The 18,720-nt window shown below is 37.4% G+C and overlaps 2 protein-coding genes across 2 annotated transcripts in view; one reads left to right on the top strand and one right to left on the bottom strand.

The window, feature by feature from the left end:
* The window catches only part of huwe1 (HECT, UBA and WWE domain containing E3 ubiquitin protein ligase 1), a 45,122-nt gene extending 44,258 nt beyond the window's left edge, over positions 1-864 (bottom strand). Inside the window, exon 1 of the mRNA XM_036591928.1 lies at positions 794-864. The gene's annotated coding sequence lies outside the window, so the exon portion shown is untranslated. The remainder of the gene's footprint in view (positions 1-793) is intronic.
* Positions 865-7,540: 6,676 nt separating this feature from the next.
* On the top strand, positions 7,541-11,152 carry tmem107l (transmembrane protein 107 like). The gene is made up of 6 exons (XM_036591598.1): positions 7,541-7,743; positions 8,049-8,139; positions 8,301-8,368; positions 8,490-8,590; positions 9,454-9,550; positions 9,700-11,152. The coding sequence occupies exons 2-6, from the start codon at positions 8,053-8,055 to the stop codon at positions 9,767-9,769; spliced, it is 423 nt and encodes a 140-aa protein (XP_036447491.1). The 5' UTR covers positions 7,541-7,743; positions 8,049-8,052; the 3' UTR covers positions 9,770-11,152.
* Positions 11,153-18,720: the final 7,568 nt, after the last annotated feature.

Raw genomic sequence — 18,720 nt, 5'->3', positions numbered from 1 at the left:
ACTTTGTTCACATTTCAACCATTGAGTTTTGCAGAAATATTGGAAAAAAAATGGTGGAATTCCCCTTTAAAGTTATGCTTCACTGTTTCATTAGCATTCCAGTCATATCAATGGGAGGAAAATGTGTGTGTCATGCTGACAAAGTGCTAAAACAGGGAAACAGTCTTAAAATCCCTTCAAATTATCAGATGGATGTGAGAGAGAGGGTCTTAGGGGTGTAAAACAGTGCTGCTTTTTGACATTGAGTGTAAGCTCAATGATAAGCTAAATACACCACAGTATATGACAGTAAAGTGAAATGGTTTTGTGGTCTCTCTCTGATGAATGTCCCTCATCTTACACACGAGCACATGCTATCACACAGCTAGCGACTTTTCCTCGCTCACTCTTTACAGATACATGTCGTCTTGACGAAGCTAACACGCCTAGTGTTAACTTACAGGGCACGGATTTTGTTGGCATCGTCAAAAAACAAATAAAAAAACAAATAAAAAACAAAACTGAAACAAAACCGAACCCAGATCACTACACAGACTCGTGAGCGCGCACATATACAGCGCGCGTGCACGCGAACAGCCGCCGCTACAAAAGCTGCTCACATATTAAAAATGGCGGTTTATACAGTAGGAATGTCCGGCCTTTGAGCCGCAAAACGCTGCTTTTTTTGGACGCTGTCCGCCCACGAACAAACTCCAAAACACAAATCCATTTGCTTCGTGTATCCTTACGAGTCGTTCTAAACGAGCTACGTGAGTTTGGAGCTGGAGTGAGTCGGAGAAACCGAACCGCTTACCTCGGGTCTTGTCTCAGTGTAACTTCTCCATTTTACAGCAGCTAACAGGGTGTAAGTCTCGCGAGAGCTGCAGCCCGCTCGGTGCCGCCCGGAGCTGAAGCGCTGAGGGCGATAGGGCATCACCGGCATGGCGGCCAACACTAATAGGTGGGCTAGCAGGCCGTTTAACTTTCAGTATCATTTATTATTATTGATATCACATATTACATTTGAAATTTGGACATGTATATGTTATTAAGACTAGTAAGAAAAAAAAATTGACATGTGAAAACTCAAATTCCAACATGCCAAAATTCAGCTTTTATTAGTGTTTGTATTTTGTTTGTTTTTATATCGAGATCGCAGATTAAGAGAGTGCACTTTTCAAATCGCAAGAACTGCATTTTTTTAAAATTATACTCTACATCATCCACAATGCTGTCTTAAGTTTGAAATGGGGAAATTTAACCTATTAACATAGAGTTTGTGAACTGGCTGTAGGTAAGTTAGACCAATCAGAGGCAACCAAACCTCCATGTGTTGTGACATCACAACCACATCTTACAGGCAGTCTGGCACACTATATTCAAGGTTCAAGCCTTAAGCCAGAAAAATTGGATATTCTGGTGTAAATCACTTATAGTCAATACTTGCAACTCAAATCACAGTCGCAGTATTAGTCAGAAAAATCACAATTAGATTTTTTCCCCAAATCGTTCAGCCCTATTTATCAAGTATTTGAAAATTAAATAAAAACTTTTTGGTTAATGTCCTTTAATGTTTACAGTACATTTTGAGAATGAAACAATGTATTTGAAATGTATCTCATATATACCTGTGTAATTTCTTCTTTATGGGATGTAAAATTCAGTTCTCACTGAAATGGCTTTTTGGCTTTTCTTAATGAAATTGGTGGCGTTTCTTTTTAACAGGAGAAATACCGTTTACTAGCATGAATTGAATATTATGTGCTCATTAAATTTTCAAAGGAAAAATGACTTTTCAGAAGTTATTACTAATTATTACTTGGGTGAATTGAAAAATAACTGTCATGTGCAAATTCCATTCTTACATGTAAAAACAGAAGTTTCTAAAAGTTTTACTTTTACATGTATATACTAAATTTTGACATGGAACAATGTAGTCTTTGCTAATATGACATTTTGAACATGTCAAAATTTGTAAAATATTTTACTGCTGAGGGCGACACGGTGATGCAGTGGGTAGTGCTGTCGCCTCACAGCAAGAATGGCCCGGGTTCGATTCCCGGCTGGGTGACCGGGGTCATTTCTGTATGGAGCTTGCCTGTTGTCTGCGTGGGTTTCCTCTGGGTACTCCGGTTTTGTCCCACAGTCCAAAAACATGCAGTCAGGCTGATTGGACATGCTAAAATTGCCCCTAGGTGTGAGTGTGTGTGTGACTGTGTATGTCTGTCTGTCTGCCCTGCGATGGACTGGTGACCTGTCCAGGGTGTATCCTGCCTTCTGCCCAATGACAGCTGTGATAGGCTCCAGCACCCCACCGCGACCCAGAAGGATAAGTGGTTTAGATGATGTAAGTATGTATGTATTTTACTGCTGAATATTTAATAAGCACGTTAAAATTTTAATTTATACTTTCATAAAAAATTAAAATAAAAAGTTTCCACTAATGAGAACTGAAATCCTATATCATAAAACATAATGCCAACTGCTAAAAGTTTAGTTTTGACCTAGCATTACATTTTTTACATGTCAAGACTCATGTTTTACTACTGCTGCCAAAATGTTTACTTGTTTAACTTAAATTTCTGATATCAAAAATTATAGATTTAAAGCTAAAATTACTTTTCCAGAGCTATGCAATGATTACTGGGGAAATCCTGCATCTTAACAAACTAAAAGTGTTGGTAGGTTATGAGTGTGATCATATCCAAACACAAAATGTTGAGTTGACAGAAGATCAACTCAGTGTTCAACAAACCCACATGGTGCATTTGGACAAAGTGCAGGAAAAAATGTCTCATTTTTGTGTTGTGATTGAGGGTCAAATGCTGAATCTTTAAACGAGTATATGCCAAAGAGAAACAACAGAAATGGTCAAATGCACAGTGCACAATTATCCGTGGCAATAAGAAGATGAGCATAAAGTTATAACTGGGCCTTCTTGAAGTTCTCTGAGCCATCTTCTGCATTATTTGTGCTGTTATAAGTCTACAGAGAAGATATTTTTTATTTTAAAATCAATTAACTGTGATGAGCCTTTAAATTCTACCCTAAGAGCAGTGCAGAATAAAATAAACATAAAAACATACACACAGAAAATGTTAAATTATTCACAATGCATTTCAAGCACAACTGTATAATGTGCTGTGTAATACTTGCCTATTAGAAAACAACACTGCACACACACTGTTTTTCCACATAACATTTTGTAATTATAGTATGAAATAATTTGTAGTAACAACTTTATAGTTAACATACTTGATAAAAGGTTTTGGAATGCAGCAAAACCAGCGTTATGACAAAAGCTAAAACTTTGTGTGCATTATAAATTCTTATCCTATGTGCAAAACACATTAATATGCATTAAGGGCTGCCCTAATGGTCTGATACTACATATTAACCTGTAATTAATGTAAAAATTTTGCATACAAAGCAAATTACGATATATGCTGAAGTTTGGTGCCCAGTGCCGTAGTTAAATGTCATTAAATTAGGCCAGCACTACCAGCAGGGGGTGCCAGAGTTATACCAAAAAGCCCTGCATCTCTGAAATCTGATGATATTGGTCCATTACTAATAACATCAATTTAAATGTTGGATTAGGTTTATATTAAATTTGAGGTAATTGAAGAAGAATGTGGCTCCCACTTTACTCAATGTTTTCTTTCTAAAATTACTAAATCCCACCATCTTTTTACAGGGAAAACATGTAATGTTCCAAAAATATTAACAAATATGATATTTTTGGTCACTTTCTTTGCTTTTCCTTCTTTCTTATTGTTTATTACTCAGTTATTGTTACTCTGTATCCTACAATCGGGATCTGTTATTGTTGAATGATTAGATGTTTCTTTATCTGATTCATTCAATCAATTTTCTAATTTTTTTTTAACCCATGTGTTGTGTTGAGGTCTGTGGGCACCATTTTCAATGTGTACCAAAAACTTTATGTGATTAATTATTATTTCAACTTCAGATTCAGTGGCCTTTGCTCATTATCTGTGAAGAGCATATAAAATAACACATTTTCAATGACTCCCCACTGTTCACCCCCTACACCTTTATATTACACATGTGGTGGTGGGGTGAACCCGCGGGGAATAAAAGTGTGGAGGTGCTGTGTCCCTTCACGCTGTTCTCCTCCGACATGGCCTGCTGTTATTGTGTGTGTCTGTGTGTATGTGTTTGTATGTGTGTGTGTGTGTGCGTGTGAGGGTGGATAACATGGACAGGCTGCTGACTGGCTACAGCTGCTAAAGGAGAACCCTACACTGGCCACTTGTGATATTTTAAACATCTGGTATTTTTACATAAATTGTTAAGGCTGTATTGATTTAAAAAATAAATAATGTGGTGGGTCCACCAGACCACTGAGTACCAAAAACATCAACACCATACAAGAGTTAAATATTAGTGAATCGGTCCACAAGAGTGTGAAATCAGAATGTTTGGTGTGCAACTTTGAATTATTAAAGGTATCTCTACACTACAATTGCTTTCCTGCTTTATTTTTATTATGACTAAGTAATTATGATGAATCCTTCAAACGACAAAAAATAATATATTCTAACTGGACATGTAAGTGTTCATTTTCTCAGAATAAGGATACCAGAAAACATATTGTCACTGTTGGAACAAAGCCTTGTATGTCCATGTTTGTTGTTTTCCTTTTTTTGTCATAATTTGAAAATGCTAGCTGAATGTACATTGTGTGAAAGTTTCAGGATGAATGGACCAAAAGAAATGTTCCAAAAATGCTTGGAATAAAATCTTGTTAATCTTGTTGCTAACTTGAATGTTTTTTTTCCATCTCCTGAAAGTTACCACTTTGGAAATATGAAGTTTCTGTCTGACAGTGACAATATGAAACACCAAAGGCTCTCTGAAAAAGCTGATATATTCAGTCATATGTATGGCGAGAGATGGTTAGCCTTGGGTTGTGTCTATCTACTATCTACGGAATGAAATGAGAGATCTTATTAGGTCATATTGGGTTCTAGATTTGTTGGAATATTGGAAAACTCAACTCTGCCAAGAAAATTTGTAAACAAGTCACATGTAAACAAGATAGATGATCAGTAGCATTTAGTAAGCTAGCAGCTAACTTACTGGCTGCTTAGACAGATGTAAATGACCTAAAAAAGAAGAACAGCATGGCCTAAATGTAAAATGTACTTGTTTAAAATGTTTAACTAGTGATTAACTATATTACTACCAGAATGCTGCAGTGGTAGTGATCCATCTGCCATCCTGAATTAAATTTTTAGTTCTTTGGTTTGATTTTCAATCATTGTGGAATACAATAGTGTTGAGGTTCACAGTAGGATGAGAAAGACTGTCATAATCATTGCACTTGAATATATTCTATATGGGAAGACCCTAAAAGTAGCTCACTCCCCATTAAGGTTAGTACATACAGGACAATAGTTGATTTACTGAAACACTGGGACACTATCTGTAAACAAACTCCATGCTCAAATTCAATTGTGTAGCAGTAAGCTTAATGCTAACTGACTGTCTGACTAAATGAATAGCAAATGACTTAACAGCTAACAAAAGCCTGATGGTATTACACATGTTAATATTTAAAAAAAAACAGAAATCACTAAACTAGTGATAATGTATAATTACATACAAATATTGGTTAGTGACAAATCATGGCTATTAAAGAATATGTCTTATAGGCTTATAGTCTCCTGTGCATGTCTGCAAAGTCTGGAAAAGAATGGATTTTCTCATTTTCAGATGTAGTAAAGTATGAAAATTCAGAGAAAGTTTTGAAAATCTGTTGTCAATGTAATATAGATTCAAATGCCAAGATTCAACATCTTCAGAGGAAGAGAGACAATCAAAGTCTGTCCATAGGGTCCGCCCAGCCATGAGGAGCTTAGGGTGTGTGGCCAAAAAGGGTTAAATAGTATAATAAAAGTGGGAAGTGGGGGGGTTACAGTGTGTCGGAAGTGTCTACCCTCCCTGGATGTCATGTCCTCTCACGTAACCCTCTCCCTGTGGTTCAGGTTGGGGTAGTGCTGGGCTGGGCATTTCGCTGTCTTTTGAAGTGTCTGTTCAAAATACAAGAACATTTGCCTATGTGCGCTATGTTTTCTGCGTCTTCTAAGCTGATGCTACACTGGTGTCAGGAGTGGGAGATGATCGCCAAACTGGAAGAAGTCGAGCGGCACATCAATCAACTCAAAGAGTCCGTTCACTCTCTCTCCCAGAGAGTTTTCTTCTTTCACTCTGGTCGCTGTTTACATTCTGCATGAGCGACATGCAGAAACTGCTGGCCAATCAGATAATGAAAGTAGAAAGAAAGGATCCAGGCTCATTACTCATCATTCTGGGAGACTTCAACAGTGCAAATATAGTACAGGCAGCATGTCACCAGTGCCACAGGAGAAGGGAATATTTTGGATCATTGTTACACCACTATTAAAAATGACTATCGTGCGGTCTCATGCATGGATCTCGGTCATTCCAATCACAGTCGTTCAGTTTGTGTTCTGAAACTGATTCCAGGTGCATCTAATGTTTTCCTAATGGAATCTAAAGATATCCTACAGGAAACTAGAGATCTCTAATGGTAACCATTAAGTCAATTCCCATTAAAAAAAGCAAAACCATCAGGTTTTAAGCCTAATGATTCTAATGGTCTGTTTTTAGCAGGTGGGGGCAGGCCAGGATAGCTTTCTAGTGGCTGAATCAAACACATCTTGGGGTGCCCTGCTTTAGTAAAAAAAAATAATGTTTGCAGGTTTATGATGACATATTAGCTATCACAGCTAAATGCTGTGTTAGTTGTAGCAGTTCAACACTTTAATCTCCACTGATGACATGACATTTCTGAAATCAGAGTTCACCCAGTCTCATTTGTTTCAGGTAGGATAGGGGGCGTTTTCAACATCAGGTGGATTTTGATCATTTAAGATGCTTTTCTGTGTAATGCCATGTGTAAACATAAAAGTCAGTTGTCAAATATACTGTAGGCTACAAAAGCGAGGAGGCTTGAAGGGGAATTTTTTGCATAATTCCGTTGTTGAGATGTAAACAAAGTCATTCAGAATGGTTTGATATGAAATGGTCCATTGCAGAGACAGTTTCAGACTCAAATTTCTTTACAGTGGTGGTGATTGGAACCAGGGATTGCCATGTTTGCCATTTTATTTACCGTCCAAAAGCACCAGTGAACCTACACGTCTTCTGAGTTTTTATACGTAATGCTGATTATGGTAAAACAGCTGAAAATCTGAAAATTCTTCTGGCCCTACAACACCCTGCATGCTTTGTTTACACCATACCTGTTTAATTAAGGCAGGATTGTCCAATCTTATTCACAAAAGGCTGACATGGCTGCAAGTTTTCATTCCAAACGAGCAGGAGCACACCTGATTCTACTTGTTTAATCAATTGTTCAGCCTTTAAAGAACTGATCCTGTGCAGTCCTGCTTTGTTGTAATGAAAACATACAGCCACCCCGGCCCTTTGTGGATAAGATTGGACTAATTTAAGTGAAACTTTTGAAAAATTGGTGGGGTTCCCCTTTAAACGGAGGTTCTCTTCTGTTTCAGCCACTGGGGGCGCTGTATCTGTGCAGTTGCCCATAGTAACGAATGACACCACCAGCAGAGACGCACGCTGCAGTCGAGGCTTTATTGCTCAGGGAGTTGTGTTTTACTCACAAACGTTAACTAGATTAATGTGCCGTTTCTCTGGTGCTGTATAGATCGGGAATTTGGTACTGACAGGACAGGTTTGCTGGCTACATCGGTACGTTAGCTAACCTAGCTAATTCGCTATCTAGAAACCGTCCGTCATTAGCCAGCCAGCTAACGGCTAAATAATAACTTACTAGTTAGCTAGAGCCAGTTTAATTCAGTGCACATTCTTTCAACCACATTGTTTTAAACTCACGTAGCTGACATACTCATACCATTGCCCCGTACGTTAACGTTAGCTAGCTCAAGTTAAGCCTAGTGGCTTAACGTTACTTGTGTCTGTAACGTTATTTGGCGCCGCTCAAAACTGTCTAACGCTACGTAGCGTAGCTGGTAACGCTTTTTTATTCTATCCAGTTCAATGTCAGCGATAAGCAGCCTTGTGCCAGCTCGTTTCCTCACTCTCATAGCGCATCTTGTCATAGTTATCACCATATTCTGGTCACGGGTGAGACCTTTTCTTTTGTATTGAGCCTCTTATATTTCTTGCTAACCCAGAGTATAGCCCTTTCCTTCCTTTTTATGCTTCTGTTCACAATTTCTGAATGAAATCTCTGAATAAGAGAGCTGTGTTTATAATGATGCTGCTTTATCCTTGTCTTTTTCTAGGAGAACAATGTTAAAGCTTGTTTGCCGTTAGACTACACTAATGGAGAATACGCTCTGGAAGACACACGGTAGGAATAAGTCAGTAGAAATCCACTCACACAAATACAACACAAAATTGAGAGTGTTTAATTCTTTGTAAGCTCTTCATTGTTGCCTTATTCCCCACTTTCTCCTTGTTCTTGTTTCCAGGCTGGTGGTGGCATTATCTGTGTCTCTGGGACTGTTTGCTGTAGAACTTGCTGGGTTCTTCTCTGGAGCCTCCATGTTCAACAACAATCAAGGCCTTTTATGTATCCTTGCTAGGGGTGCACCAATATGGGAATTCTGGGCCGATGCAATATTCGATATTACTCGTGCATATCTACCGATACATAACATTTATAAAATGTAGAAATTTGGACTAGATCCACTTGGATTGACATGACAGGAAAATATAACATCTACCTCTGTAGGATTAGCAATGAAATAAAATTAATAAAATGCAGACGTTTTAGCACAGCATTGCCTTAAGGTTCTGCTGTTCCAGAGTACAATAAACATATTACCAAATCAAATCTGAACATCTGTCCAAGACATCTTTACATTTCAGTAGGTTCATCAGTTGAATCATTACTCGGTCGGAAACCTAATACCTATGTAACAGGTAGGCTTCATAATTTGCTATTACAACATAAGGGCAAAAGACAGTTTGCATCTCCACCTGTCTACCTGTCAGGTCAACAACAACCCACTTCTTTTTGATTTGAGTTGTGGAAACTGTCAGAATAAAAATTGTGATAAATTTGAGTATTGTTGCTGTTTTTCAATTAAATAATTTTTTGTAAAATATTATGTAATTGAATGACTTACCCAAAGTATTGTTTATCATCACCTGAGAAACCCAAACCATGTTAATCAGCTCTATTTTGCTGCCGCTGCTTGATTTCAAGCAGTGAAGCCAAAAGAAGGAAGACAGGATATTTGATAGATAGATAGATAGATAGATAGATAGATAGATACTTTATTGATCCTGAAGCAAATTCAGCAGCCAGTAGCAGTCACACAACACAATATTGTATAGAAGCTTCTACATTTTTGGACTGGTAGGGTGATTACAAAATAAAAATAGGACATGCATTGGTGCAGCACTGCTTTCCTGATTATTACTCTTCAGCTACAGCATGTCATGCAAGTGGCTCTGTTGCTCTGCTCTTCTTTCTGTTTGAGCAGTGGACCTGCAGCATCTACTGGTGGATCTTTGGCTTCTGTAGGTGAGTCAATGATCAGATTTTTTGGCGCAGCAGTTTTCACCCTGTCATGCTTAGATTTATTATATAATTGAAAGAGCTTTCAAAAAGCATATACTTTTTGGCCTATTTTGACCTCTTTTTCTTTCTCTTTCTTTCTCTTTTTATTTTAGTGTGATTCCTGCACTCTATGAGATGATCCTGCTTATTGCTGTCTTTGGGCTGAAGAAGAAGCCACTGTGAATGATACAGTATTTGCATGTCTAATAGAATTCTCCTTCATGGTATAACAGAGAAGATTGGGTTGCCAAGCAACAGGAGTATCGGTGGTCTATCTACAATCAGAGCATAAAAGGAAATACTGTTAATATTATTACAGTTATGTCTATATTCTTATTATCATTTGTTCTCATCAAAAGTACCAGAGTGGGACCAGAGAAATGGTGCTTTAATCTACTCAATGTATGTAAACAAATGGAACTCAAGTAGGGAGAATTTTATACTGACCTTTATCAATATAGCTTTTATGTTTTGTGCTATTGTTTTTTTATAGTTTGCAAATAAAATAAAATATTTTTTAAATGAAAAGTTGTAATTGAATGCAGTATTGCATGTTGAGAGTGAGGACTGAATGCAGCCTTGCTGAATATCACCAGAGAAACCCAAAGCATGTTAATCAGCTGTATTGCTTGATTTCCAGCAGTGAAGCCTAAAGAAGGGAGAAAGGACATTTTTTTGTAAGGGTCTTCATGTTTTAAAGCACTGGTAGAGTATTCAGGACATTTGCAGTGTGACTGCATCTTCCCAGAAAAAAGAGACATTCAGCTTTCATGTGTTTTGTTGTGAGCCAAATAGGTCTTGTTTGTACTGTTGTGCTGGCCTAAGAAATTGAGATGCTCTAGTCTCATGGCTGACAGAAGCTTTGGAGTCCCTCCCTCTCTAGCTGTCTGAGGGGTACATATAAGAGGAAAACTAAGGTGTAACAGAATTTTGACACTTAGATATTTTGTAATAATTAAGATGGTCTGACATACATTCATTGTGGTGTCTTTGTGGTTTAGTTTTTATGCCATATGAAGAATGGATCAATAGAAATGGTCCAAAATTACTTGGGATAAAAACTTTTTACATTAATTGACATTAAAGTTTAATAATATAAAAAAATATTAGAAATAATGGAAATCTAACCTTTAATTGAAGTAAATCTAGTCAACAAAAACAAAACCCCTTATCCAAAAACTGTTTTGAAAACAAAACCACTTGCAAAGTTTATGACCAAAATGTAACTGAAGCATGTTCCTATTTATATTTAATTGTTTTGAAGTCCACCAGAGTGTGCAGGAACTCTTTAATGGTCGTCTGTGACGTCCTGTTTCACTGGGGTATAAATATGAGATGAGAGAGGGGCTAAATTCTCTTAGTCATTCATCAACATGGGGGGAAATCAGAGAGTACACAAACGAAAGGAGACAAAAGTTTATTAACCTTCATAAATCAAGTAGTGGCTAAAAATAGCTGCTCACTGTGGGCAACAATTAAGTGGTTTAAAACAACTAAACCTCTGGTGAAGCTGCCTGGAAGAGGACCGGAGGGTGAGGGTACGATTTTTGCACAAAGGGTATGATCCACAATGAGAAGGACATTTCTAGAAGGAACATGGTTGGAGATTTGTAAAGGATGCATCGGGGGGTCACCAACCCTGAAAAAAGTGTGGTTACTTTACTTAACCCTGTGTGGTGTTCAGGTCTGCAGGACTCATTTTCAATGTTTATCACGAAAAATTATGCGATTTATTATTATTTCAACCTCAGATTTCTTGGCCTTTGCTCATTTTCTGTGAAGAACATATAAAATAACACATTTTCAATGACTTCCCACTGCACTCCCCCTACACATTTATATTACATATGGTGGTGCTGGGGTGAACCCGTGGGGAATAAAAGTGAGGAGGTGTTGTCCCTTCACTTTATTCTCCTCCTACATGGCCTGCTGTTAGTGTGTGTGTGTCTGGCTACTGCCTGGCTACAGCTGCTAAAGGAGAACTCTACGCTGGCCACATGTGATACTTTAAACATCTGGTATTTTTACATAAATTGTTATGGCTGTATTGATCTAGAAAACCAATGATGAGATGGGTCCACCAGACCACTGAGTAACAAACCCATGAACACCACACAAGGGTTAATTCCAATATGTACATCAGTTCCATAAGAACAAAATATATCAATTGAATTCTTGCTAAAAGTGAGTAAACTGAAAGAAGATATTGTGTTGATGTGACATACTGTGTTCACACGTAATGGATGTATGGAAGGCATGCTTGAAGAAAAGGCCCTAATCCTCACTGTTAAATTTGGTGGAGTGTCTGTGATATTGTGAGGCTGTTTGTCCTTTAAAGGCCTAGAATTTTTTAGAATGCACAGCAAAACGGACTCCATCAATTAGTAGGAGATTTTGAATGAAAATCTGGCAGCCTCTACTAAAAGGCATGAAATTGTGGATGAATCTTCCAGCCGGATAAGGATCCAAAACACATGCCCAAATCCACACAAAAATGGTTTAGTTGTCACAGAATCAAGCTTTTGTCATGGCCATCTTAGTCCCCCGACCTAAACCCCAATCTGTGGGGTGAGCTGAAGAACCAGTCCAAAAGAGAGGACCTATGACCCTGGATACAAGAATACATACCATATATACATACATGGCAGCATATTCTGGACTTTATTAAAAACAATACACATTTCGCCTTTGAATTTGAATCATTAATAATGCTAATTCACATTGGAAGTACAATTGTAAATACATATTCAAATGAGCATTTTCAAATTTGCATTCGAATTTGAATAAAGTCCATAATATGCTGTCATATTTCCTCTCAAAATGCTGTATATCCCCTTTAGAACGGAAAAGAACAACAGCTGATGTATAATCAATTTCTTTTTCCAAAAAGTAGTTATGATGTTGTGAGATAGTTAGAAGAACCCAGATCTGGTTCTAGACCACCACCCACAACCGCCCCCAGCCATCACATAGATTATAGATTTGTTAAACTCTATCAGCTGCGCACCTGATTTAACATAATGAAGTATTAATTAGTCGAATTAATGTATTGGATAATAGCTGTAATTAATACTGAATGATCAGAAGAGCTTTAGAAATGGTTAAACAAAAACACTGATGGGTAAAATCACTACTTATTGTATTAAAACTACTTCTAGTTTTGTATTATTAGTGTTTACAGTATATACAACTCAGTTGTGAGGGTTTTGTTCAGAGTCAATCATACTTACTGTGTCATTTAGGAAGTTTAATGAGCTCATGATGTTAGTGCTGCTGGCTACCTGTCAGAATGCAGAGTGTGTGTATGTGTGTGTTTGAGAACAGGTGGACTGCTAAGGTGCTGTCTGACCATGCACTAGGCCTGACCCCAAAGATACAGCGTCACAGTTCTTCTTTTCACCTGCCACTGAGGACTGTTCTCGGGCATCTCGTGGTAAAAGTCATCTTCTATCCCCTCCTGTCCAGTCTCATTGCTGTCTGCTGCATCCTCTCTGAGGAGAAGAAAGGACAGGGCAGAGTGAGAGGGAAGGGGAGTGACTTTTTAAAGCTAAAATTAACAAAGGAAATTGCTCTTTCAATTGGTCATTCCAACTGTCAGCTAGAGCCCAGATGGTACGGGTTTGACCTTTCTCTCTTGGCCTGAGTTAACCCAGCATCATAGTAGTCTGGGAGCAGGTAGAGGTTTAAGGTCAGGGCTTTTATTGACTGATCAAAAGGAGCAGCCAGGGAGTCAGAACAGGCAGAGAGTCTACGCTCTCACTACAAATGGGTTCTTCATCCCCTTAAGACTAGTGTGGATGTAAACATGGCCTTTCTCTTAGTTACAGGTGACTGAAGGAAATGGACGTCTAAGGATATAGGAAAATGTTTTAAAACATAGAGTCTGCAAAGAATCTATTTATTATTTACTATTTATCTCTTAGTTTTTGTTAAGTTCTTAATTATAGAGTTTAATCTCTAAAGTGAAGAGTTTTCCCTTTAAAACATAGTCATACAGCCAAGATATGTTTGGTGTCTGAAGTTTGCTTCTTTAGTTTTACTGGGAGCTACAAGGCTAATGTAGCTGAGTGATGAAACTAGTAATGCCCACCAGTTTCACATTTTACAACCTGCATACCCGAATAAATACATGGTTCAGTAATTTCAAATAGATTTGCTCATGTAACGTACACTCTCAGAAATAAAGGTCTGAAACTGTCACTGGGGCAAGTACCTCTCTTGTCACTGGGGTGGAAACCTTAAGGGTACATCTTAGCACCTTTAGTCAGGTAACGTAATTGTACCATAATCCACTGAAATTATATTTTGTACTGACTCCACACTCCCCGTCTCATCTCCAGGCTTTTTATTTTATTGTTCTGTTTTAAAATATTATGTTAAGAAAAGGTGCAAATACAGACTTTTCACCTGGAAAACATATTTAAGGTACACACACTGTTGTACCTTTAAGGGAACATTTACATTGTTTGTACCTTGATGAATGAAAAATGCACCTGCACAGAACCTTTATTTCTAACAGTGTGATGTAATTGGGATCTCATGGGTGCAAAAATAAATGAATGCCCCACATGCACAAAAATGATCTTCAATTAATTAAAAAGGACAATGTAATTTTCTTGTTTACTCACTATTATTATGTCTCAAACTAGTTGATGGTCTCAAGGCATGCAACTCCACTCATTAGCATCTAATGTTAACTCTATTTGGATCGCAATAATTCTACAGTCATATGCAAAAATGTGGGTGCCCCCAGTGAAGTGACAATAAGTTATGTAACATCCTCTACAGAGAATACACTTTTTAAATAAACAATTATTGTTTATCTGCTGAATTTAACATAAAATATGGAAAAAGTTATGGCACATTTTATATTTAATGTTTTATTCTTTTCCAGTATGTTAAACTCAGAATATTAACTGAAATTGTGCACTAAAAGTTGCAGAAACACCATACTGAAGTTCATTCCCTGTGGGAGGATTTTTATTTAAGCTTTATAAATAATGAATGTATCATGCTGCAATTTGTGAAGGATCTGTTTAAAAATGGTTCCAATGGATGAGATGCATTATACATAAGTGAGAGATAAAGAGACATCAGGTTTGTCTGTGTGGTACTGTTGGAAGTTAACTGGTTAGGTACGTTATTTAGAATTTGGAGTCATGGGTGTACAATTGTGTCAGTACCTATATGAGTGGCTTGGTTGCTGCAGCTGCCCCCCCACACCATAGGCCCCAGTGCGATCGCTCCCCATTACTCCTCCTCCCAGTAGTTAAGCTACTGGTCAAATGTACAGAGAAAATACAGGTTTCAAGATGAGTGTTACTGTTTTTAGCTATGCAACAAAATATTGTGCTTTGTAGATAACCACATGTAATGCAGTGTCAGAAACCACATAAGTAAGAGTATTTGAGGGTAACAGCTTTAGGTTGTTTGAGGCAAGTGTGATGATTTAGGCATGATACTAAACTGGCTAAACTGGCTATAAGCTGCCATTACTTGTTAGCTACATTAGCCTTGATGCTTCAGTGAAATACTGAAAAGCAAAGTCTGGACCCTTAACATGTCTTGGCTGATCGACTACATTTGGAATAAGGGGAAAATTGTGCAAATTTGATTTTTCCCTGAGCTTTAAATGGAAATAATTAGGAAATGTGATTTTGTTGGATATAGATGTATGAATGTATAAAGAAAACCAAACACCTTTAAAGCGCAACCTCAAATCTCCACTCACTCTTGGGGCAGCCATTTATGTAACCTGATTTTTCTTGACTAGATCGATACTTCCATTTCAAGGAAATCCTGCTCTCATATTCTCTAGATAGTCCAACCACTTGTCCCAACTTAAATAACCCATACAAATCAATAAGCCAACTTCAGCCAAGATGCAGCATGCTCGGGTCTTTAATGAGCTCTAGTGAGTGTATATACACAGCCCCATTTCCTTTGCTTCTCATGCACCTGTCCCCTCACATATTACCGGCACTCATTTCTCTCTCCATTGTTATTTCTGTCCTCCGCTCGCTGTGACCCACCTCCTATTCTGACCCCTCCTCTCTCGCTCTGTCTCACAGTGAGAGTTCTCTCCACCTTAGGCCAATTAGTGTCAACCAGACGCTAACAACATCAATGACCTCTGGCTTATAATTAAGGCCAACTGGAAGGAGCTAAGCATCTTGACAAAAATGGCACATCCTGTGACTGTGCAGGAGTGTTCTGCTGTCAGTTTCGGGAGTATTAATACACCGTGGGACGTTTAGTGACTGTTCTTTTGTAGGTAGCTTTTACATGACGGTAGTATGACCACGTATGAGGCTGTGTATATATCAGACCATAGTTTTGTAGTCGAAGAACTATTTTGTTAATTCACTTCTAAAAATAAAGGTTCCTAAATGGTTCTTGGCTTGGATGTATGGTTCTAGGAAAAACCCAGGATCTGCCAGAATAACTCTTGTAATTACTGAATAATAAGCATTAGGCTGTAATAAGTTTTAGATTTTAAGGGGTTAATTGGTACAAAAGTGGTTCTTCAAGCGTTCTTTAGTAAAGGCAATGGTTATATATAGATCCATAAACTCTAATGATTGTAATGCATAAATGGTTCTTTGCCTTGGTAATGGTTCTTCTCTATGATGGAAAACCTGTTTCATATTGTTCTTTATAGTACCATAGTATGATATGGAACTCTTTTTGCTAAGAGTATATAGAGATTTTATAGGTAGAGGTTCTAAAAATTTTAAAAAGGTTTTTATACATTTATGAATCTATTTGTAGATCCATACATTGAAAGTTTCTTTTGGAACCAAAAGTGGTTCTCTTATGGCATCACTCCAAATGGCCCCTTTGTTTTTAAAAATGTAGTCTCATCACTGACTTTTACAAGGGTCTTTTGCAAGATCAACAGTTTTGTATTTATAACAATATTGTGTCAAAATACAATTACATTTAATAATATTAATTCAGAAATAATATAGCAGTATTGGAGCCTCAGTGCTGATGGATGGTGCAACCAAAAATAGAGGAAGCTGAAGTCGGAAGCTGAATTAGACATAAGACACACTGAACAGTGATGGCAGTAAAGCAGTGAAATATTCCCCCTTTTAGAAACCCTCCTTATGAAAAACCTGACATTGACCTACAGATATTCCACATAATCCAAACCTATTCTTGGCTGTGTAGGAGGCCGGTGCTTTTCTCTGCAGTTCTTTGCACGTAATTGTAGAGATCTGTTTTTTGCTGCCATACCACTTAATGAACAACAGGGTGCAGCAGTACGTATGTTTATCTTATGACATATTTTCAGACCATTTGCATTTACTTGACAAGATAAAATCGATCCATGTTAACCCTAAATGTTAATCAGCTCTGTGAATCATCTGCCACCAAATTATTTCATGATTGGAATACATAACCCTTACGTAATCTTTGGTCTGCCCACTCACAAAATGTGCTTAAATAGTGAAAAATGAACTGGTATGCTGATTGTTTTCAGCAATTGGTTTGTGTTAAGAGCACTAAACATTTATTAGCCATCTTAATGTATAGTTTCTCTTGGATTCTGAGTATTAGCCTGTGGACTACCTACACTGTATGCACCTTTGGGCCATTTATGATCTAGAACTCATCATATAACATCAGTACCTGACCTCACTCATGCTCCTGTTTCTGAATGCAGTCAAATCCTCACAGCAATGTTCCAATATGTAAACTATTAGAAATAAAGGTTCTGTGCAGGTAGATTTTTCATTCATCATGGTACAAACAATGTAAATGTTCCCTCAAAGGTACAGCAGTGGTTTTAAGGTCCAATTGTGTACCTTAAACAATTTTTTTCAGGTGAAAATTATGTATTTGTACCTTTTCATAACCTAATCCTTTAAAACAGCACAATAAAAAAAAAAATCAGAGACGAGACAGGGTGTGTCTAGTCAATACAACTTAGAAAATATAATTTTAATGGATTATTTTATGGTACAATTATGTTCCCTGACTAAAGGTACTGAGATGTACCCTTTAAGGTACCACCCCAGTGACAAGACAGTTTCATAACTTTTTTTTCTGAGAGTGTAGAGTCTATTACTGCTGCAAAGAGGGACAAACTTTCTATTAATACTTTTGATTTCAGAAGACAAGAAACAGGTGTCTGCAAACATTTAGGCATATAGTGCATTATTAGGCCATGCATAATGAGAAAAATGAGAGAAACTGCTTGTCTATCATGATGTATGTTATATTCAAAGCATTATGCAACAAGTATGAAGGAAAATTTAATTTCTGCCCCTTTTACCCCATGTTCACCACATTTTTCATCCTAGCTTGTTCTAATCCTCTTCTACTCATCTGTTGTGCCTTTTAAATGTGCCACATTGCAGACAGCTTGATTGCCATCATAACAGCATAAAAACATCAAAAAACAGCAATGTTTAAAATCAACATGCATTTTTGAAAACGTATTCTCTTTTTTTAAGGCCAGTGTATAAAACATGTCATTACTTTTGAAAGCGTTTGCTTCTTTATTTGAAGGGTACCTACATAAGGACTTCATAAGATATATAAAACATGCAGAAGCATTGAATAACACTTATAAAAAGAAGTAGGACAGCATATTTCAGTATTTGCAAGATAAAAACAAGTTTTTATTGAGTAAACAACATTGCACTGACATAAGGGCTCTTAAAATAAAATTACCAACATCTGTTCTATTTATAGCACTCCTTCAAAGTATTTAAGGGCTGAGGCCTAATTAATGACACTGTAGACTGTACCAATTCTATGAAAGATGTCCCCAAACTAAAATGATATTGTATGTAAGGAAATGATCAAGTTTGATCGCATCAGAATCTTCCCCAGAACTGATTTATGGGCTTCTTAAACAGATCTGTTCCAGTACTTGGGAATGATGCTTCACTACAATGCAAATGGAACAAATGTCCATACTTTAGTTTAAGGGCCCCTGTGTCAACACAGTGTCACTTACATAATAAAAAATCTTGTTTAATGACATAAGATGTTCATAAATACTCAAGTATTGACTTTATTCACTGCATATGTATGTGCTATGAGGTCCTAATGTAAGTGAAGTGCTACCGCTTATTTAATGTTACTGTAAAGCTTTGCTCAATTTGTTCTCAGCTAAA

The sequence above is a fragment of the Colossoma macropomum genome, unplaced genomic scaffold (genome assembly GCF_904425465.1).
Source record: "Colossoma macropomum unplaced genomic scaffold, Colossoma_macropomum, whole genome shotgun sequence".
Taxonomy (NCBI): domain Eukaryota; kingdom Metazoa; phylum Chordata; class Actinopteri; order Characiformes; family Serrasalmidae; genus Colossoma; species Colossoma macropomum.
Note: the sequence above shows the minus strand (reverse complement) of the source record. Positions and strands in the feature narration are given on the sequence as shown.

Bases quoted from the DNA above. Each gene is read 5' to 3' on its own strand.
- tmem107l (XM_036591598.1), top strand. From the start codon at position 8,053: ATGTCAGCGATAAGCAGCCTTGTGCCAGCTCGTTTCCTCACTCTCATA. The intron at 8,369-8,489 runs GTAGGAATAAGT...TCTTGTTTCCAG, and splicing joins TACGCTCTGGAAGACACACG to GCTGGTGGTGGCATTATCTG. The intron at 8,591-9,453 runs GTATCCTTGCTA...ATTACTCTTCAG, and splicing joins CAACAATCAAGGCCTTTTAT to CTACAGCATGTCATGCAAGT.